The sequence below is a fragment of the Peromyscus maniculatus genome, chromosome X (genome assembly GCF_049852395.1).
Source record: "Peromyscus maniculatus bairdii isolate BWxNUB_F1_BW_parent chromosome X, HU_Pman_BW_mat_3.1, whole genome shotgun sequence".
Lineage (NCBI taxonomy): Eukaryota > Metazoa > Chordata > Mammalia > Rodentia > Cricetidae > Peromyscus > Peromyscus maniculatus.
Window position 1 is genome coordinate 3,199,869 of NC_134875.1, and position 3,952 is coordinate 3,203,820.

General features: G+C 53.6%; 1 protein-coding gene across 1 annotated transcript; it reads right to left on the reverse strand.

Annotated features, from left to right (window-relative positions):
- Window positions 1–399: 399 nt before the first annotated feature.
- Window positions 400–3,652, reverse strand: LOC121825677 (paraneoplastic antigen-like protein 6B). The gene is made up of 2 exons (XM_042269041.2): window positions 3,327–3,652; window positions 400–2,885 (listed from the first exon to the last, which is right to left on the reverse strand). Exon 2 carries the CDS (start codon window positions 2,767–2,769, stop codon window positions 1,477–1,479), a length of 1,293 nt encoding a protein of 430 aa, XP_042124975.1. The 5' UTR covers window positions 2,770–2,885; window positions 3,327–3,652; the 3' UTR covers window positions 400–1,476.
- Window positions 3,653–3,952: the final 300 nt, after the last annotated feature.

Consider the following 3,952-nt stretch of genomic DNA (forward strand, 5'->3'; position numbering starts at 1 on the left):
TTTAGGGCTTTTTGTGGCTCCACGGATTTTTTTTTTTTTTTTTAGTTTTCTTTTTCCTATATTTTAGTGGGGAAAAAAATGGCATTTGAGTTCTGTGAGAATGAGTTCCTAACTGAAACACCTGACAGCCAGGAATATTAGGGCCAAGGGCCTTACTTGCTGCCCTATAGCCTCACTTGAGCACATAACTGACTTATCCCTATCTCTTGTCATCTTGGAGTGCCTTTCCCCTGAAAGCAGGATAGCCACTGCCCCCACACACCCACCAGTGACTAGTCAGCCTATTCTTATTAACCCATGCACCCTGCCCACCTCCACACACACAAGCCCTTCATGTCCCTGCCCTGCACGTATACCAATCTTGCTCCAGCCCAGCCCAAGCCCAGCAAAAGCAGGATGTAACTGTAACATCCATTAAATTTATTGAACAGATACATTTACTGAAGCCATTGAGGTCAAGGGGATGACAGCACAGAAATTCCCCACAGCTGCTAGAGGCCACAGGTCCCATCTTGTCCCACTCTGCAATTCATGAAGAAGGACCTCATCTGCTTGCTACACTAAGGCTTACTTGCCTCAGCTTCTTCCTTTCCAGGGACCCCTGATATGCCTCTTTCCTGGATGATGGCATCTGGAAATGTTCTCTCTTTTGGGGAAACGCTCTAGAAGAATCACCCATTGCGGAGTGATCCTGAATTATTCTGGCATAAGACAGTCACTGGACACTGGAAAGCACAGAAAGGAACATCTCACGAAACTGAAGAACTGGTGTCACAAGTAACAGCAAGAGTAGAACATTAAATCTTGGTTGTCAGATCACACCCATCCTTAGTCCAGGTCTTCGTGCCCACCCCAGGTTGAAATCAGTCACAAGATGAGCATCAGCCAGTCCCTGATTGTCATCACCCATCCTTTTTGCTGGTTCCAAGGCCTTGGCTTGGGATCTCTGCGGAGGACCTTCTCAGGTAAGAACACACACATCTGTAGGGAACAAGCAGCAAGTGGCTGGCCTGCAAATATATCAAGAAAACTGACCAGGAATACACAACACGAGGCATAAGCAGAGCAAACGGGGCCTTGGCTCGCATGGAAATTCACAGCACAAGCTGGGACTATGGTGGTGGCTAGCTGGGTGGGTCAGGGCTTCCACCAATCTGGGATTGATACACTTTGCCTAGGGTGTGATGGATGGGAGAGCTAGTATGAAAATGCATACTCACTGAATAGCTAGTCACTGTGAGTAAAACAGTTAAGGATGAGATTCCAAAGGCAGTGTCATAAGCTTGCCTGGGGATGCTGACTGGGTAGAAAAGCCAGGCTGTCAGGATCCTTTTAATAGACTCTTTCTCTCTAATATCTCCCAGGCCAGGGGGTATAGCAGCTATCTGCAGGCCCTCTCCTCTACTCTGGGGCTGACCCTTCAGTAGTACTTCTAGGCTGGTACAGGATGGGATCCTCTGCTTTATGTTCTCCCGCCTAGGCAAGGCTGCTGGGCACCCAGCCAGGCCCTCCTGGGCACTCTCTAGGAGTACTGCCCATCTGGGCTGGAGTGGGAGCCCCAGGGGGCTCATCGGGTCCTGCCTGGCTTGGGTCCACAGGGCCATGGTCTGGGTTATGGTCTTCTATCTCCTCCTCAACCTCGTCCTCTGCCTGCTCCTCCACCTCATCTTCCTCTTTCTCCACATTCTCATCTTCTGCCTTTGCATTGACTCTGCCATCAGCCCAGGCAGGAGCCAGATCACCAGCTTCATTCTCCACCTGGGCTTCCAGGTTGCTGACTAGTCTTGCCTCCCATTCCTCAGACTCCCTTATGAGCCCCAACAACTCCAGGAAAGTTGGAGATCTCCCGATCATTCTCAGCCTCCTCAGAGCTTCACCCAGAGGCTCATTCAGGTTAGCCCTGGTGAGCACCTGCCTCAGGCGGACATCATCAGTGGAGGTTCTCTCTAGAGCCCCCTTCTGGATGGCTTTCTGCAGCAGGACTTCTAGCCTCAACACAAAGGCAGAGAGCTGCTCATCTGACTGCTGTTGAGCAGTCAGACACTTCATTCGGATGGTGGCCTGAGATTCATTGTCTCCAAACACCCGGGTCAGGGCCTCTAGGCAGTCCTCTGCAGTCCTTGCTGGATTCTCTGCTAACAGCCCATGTACAAGGTAGAGGGCAGTCCCCCGCAAGCCCTCCAGCAATCGTCTCCTCTTCTCCCTTTCTGGGACCCTTTGCCACACCTGAAACATGTCAGTGGTGTGGTCTAGCCAGGCCTCAAAGTGTTCCTCCCCAGGGGCTGGCTGAACGCTCCCAGAAAACACACCCAAGCTCTGGTACTGCAAGGTCTCCACCCAGGGCTGGATTGCCTGACTAACTGACTGGAGCCTGCATACTCTGTCCAGCTCCAGGCCCAGGGCTCCAGGTACACTATCCACCGTCTGCCCCTGTTGCTCCAAGAAGTGAAAAACACGACCAAGAAGCTCTTCGGTGGAGCAACGGGGCACAAAGACCACGTTCCAGGGCCCCCGAGTGCCTAGGATTTCCCTTGGGACCAAAGCATAGTTGACTTCCCGGTCAAGCTCAACCAGGGCTGCAGTGGCATTATCCTCCTCACGAAATACTTTGCCCAGCACAGTAAAGTGGCCCATGGGCCACAGGGCAGCCTCCAGGGACTCTTGGAATTCAGCTTCACTGCAGTCCTCTGGGATGCCTAGGATAAGCAGGCCCCTACGAGCGCTGACACCCATCCACCTGCACCAGTCCTGTAGCATCTCCACCGCCATAACCGGAAATTTTGGCAAGGCTCACACTAGGAGCAGGAAACCGTTTCCCCAGAAGCAGGTCAGGTTGGGACAGGAGCCTAGGCTAGGACTCAGAGACCAGCCTAGGTCTCCACAGCCTGTAAACAAAAACAGAGAGAGGAGGTTAATGTCCACTCCTCCCCCCCCCCCTTCCCATCCACTAGCCCTAGAGAAGAGGTTCTCAACCTGTGGGGTGCAACCCTTCAGGTGGAAAGACCTTTTCACGGGGGTCTCCCAAGACCACTGGCAAGCACAGATATCTACATTACTATTCATAACAGTAGCAAAATTACAGGTGTGAAGTGGCAACGAAAATAATTTTATGGTTGAGGGTCACCACAGCATGAGGAATTGTGTTAAAGGGCCATAGCATTAGGAATGCTGAGAACCACTGCCTTAGACAATGCTTCTGCATCCCACCCCATGCCTCAGGCACAGGCCTTCCCCAGCCCAGTATCTCCCTGCAGTCCAACTCCCACAGGCCTGCGGGTTGGGGCGGGGTTTGTCAGGGCCAGTAGTACCCTCCCAGGATACGGTACCTCCTAGGAGCAGGATCCTTCCTCCTTCGGTCTCACAGCAAGGATTCTCCGGGCTGCTCTCCAGGTTCTCTCGCCAGCCAGCTCCCTTGCTCTCTTTAGCCTTATAGTTGCGCACTCACGCAGAACAGTGTGGGCGCAAGCTTCACACTGCTCTCTGCGGTGTGGACTTGGGGCGGGGGTGTGGTGGCGCTGGAGCACAGATCCCCCTACGTGCTCCGGGAGCAAGCCAGCCAGGCCATTGGCGCAGGAAGATCACAAGAGAAGGCTGTCGCCTAGCCCTTGGCAACCTGGGACCTCCGGTGATGTCAATGGGCCGGCCACTGGTGACGTCACCTGCTGCTGACCCCTCCCCCATCGTACATCTATGCCACTGGCACAGGGAACACAGAGTGCTCAGGGGTCTCTCCACAGAAGGGCATCAGAAAGCTGCCGCGCCCCCTCCAGCTTTGTCTCCTGATCAAGGCCAGGGAGCAGGGGCTCTGAGGCTTTTTTTTCCCCCCTGGTGAGTCCCTATCTGGACCTAGTCCAGTGACAGAGCTGGGCAAGCAACACCTGGTCTAGGTAGAGTCCCTGAAATAGATAGATACCATATGAGCGCACACACCCCACCCCACCACTCCCCACGG

Excerpts from the sequence above, each read along its gene's own strand:
- LOC121825677 (XM_042269041.2), bottom strand. The coding sequence starts at position 2,769 with ATGGCGGTGGAGATGCTACAGGACTGGTGCAGGTGGATGGGTGTCAGC.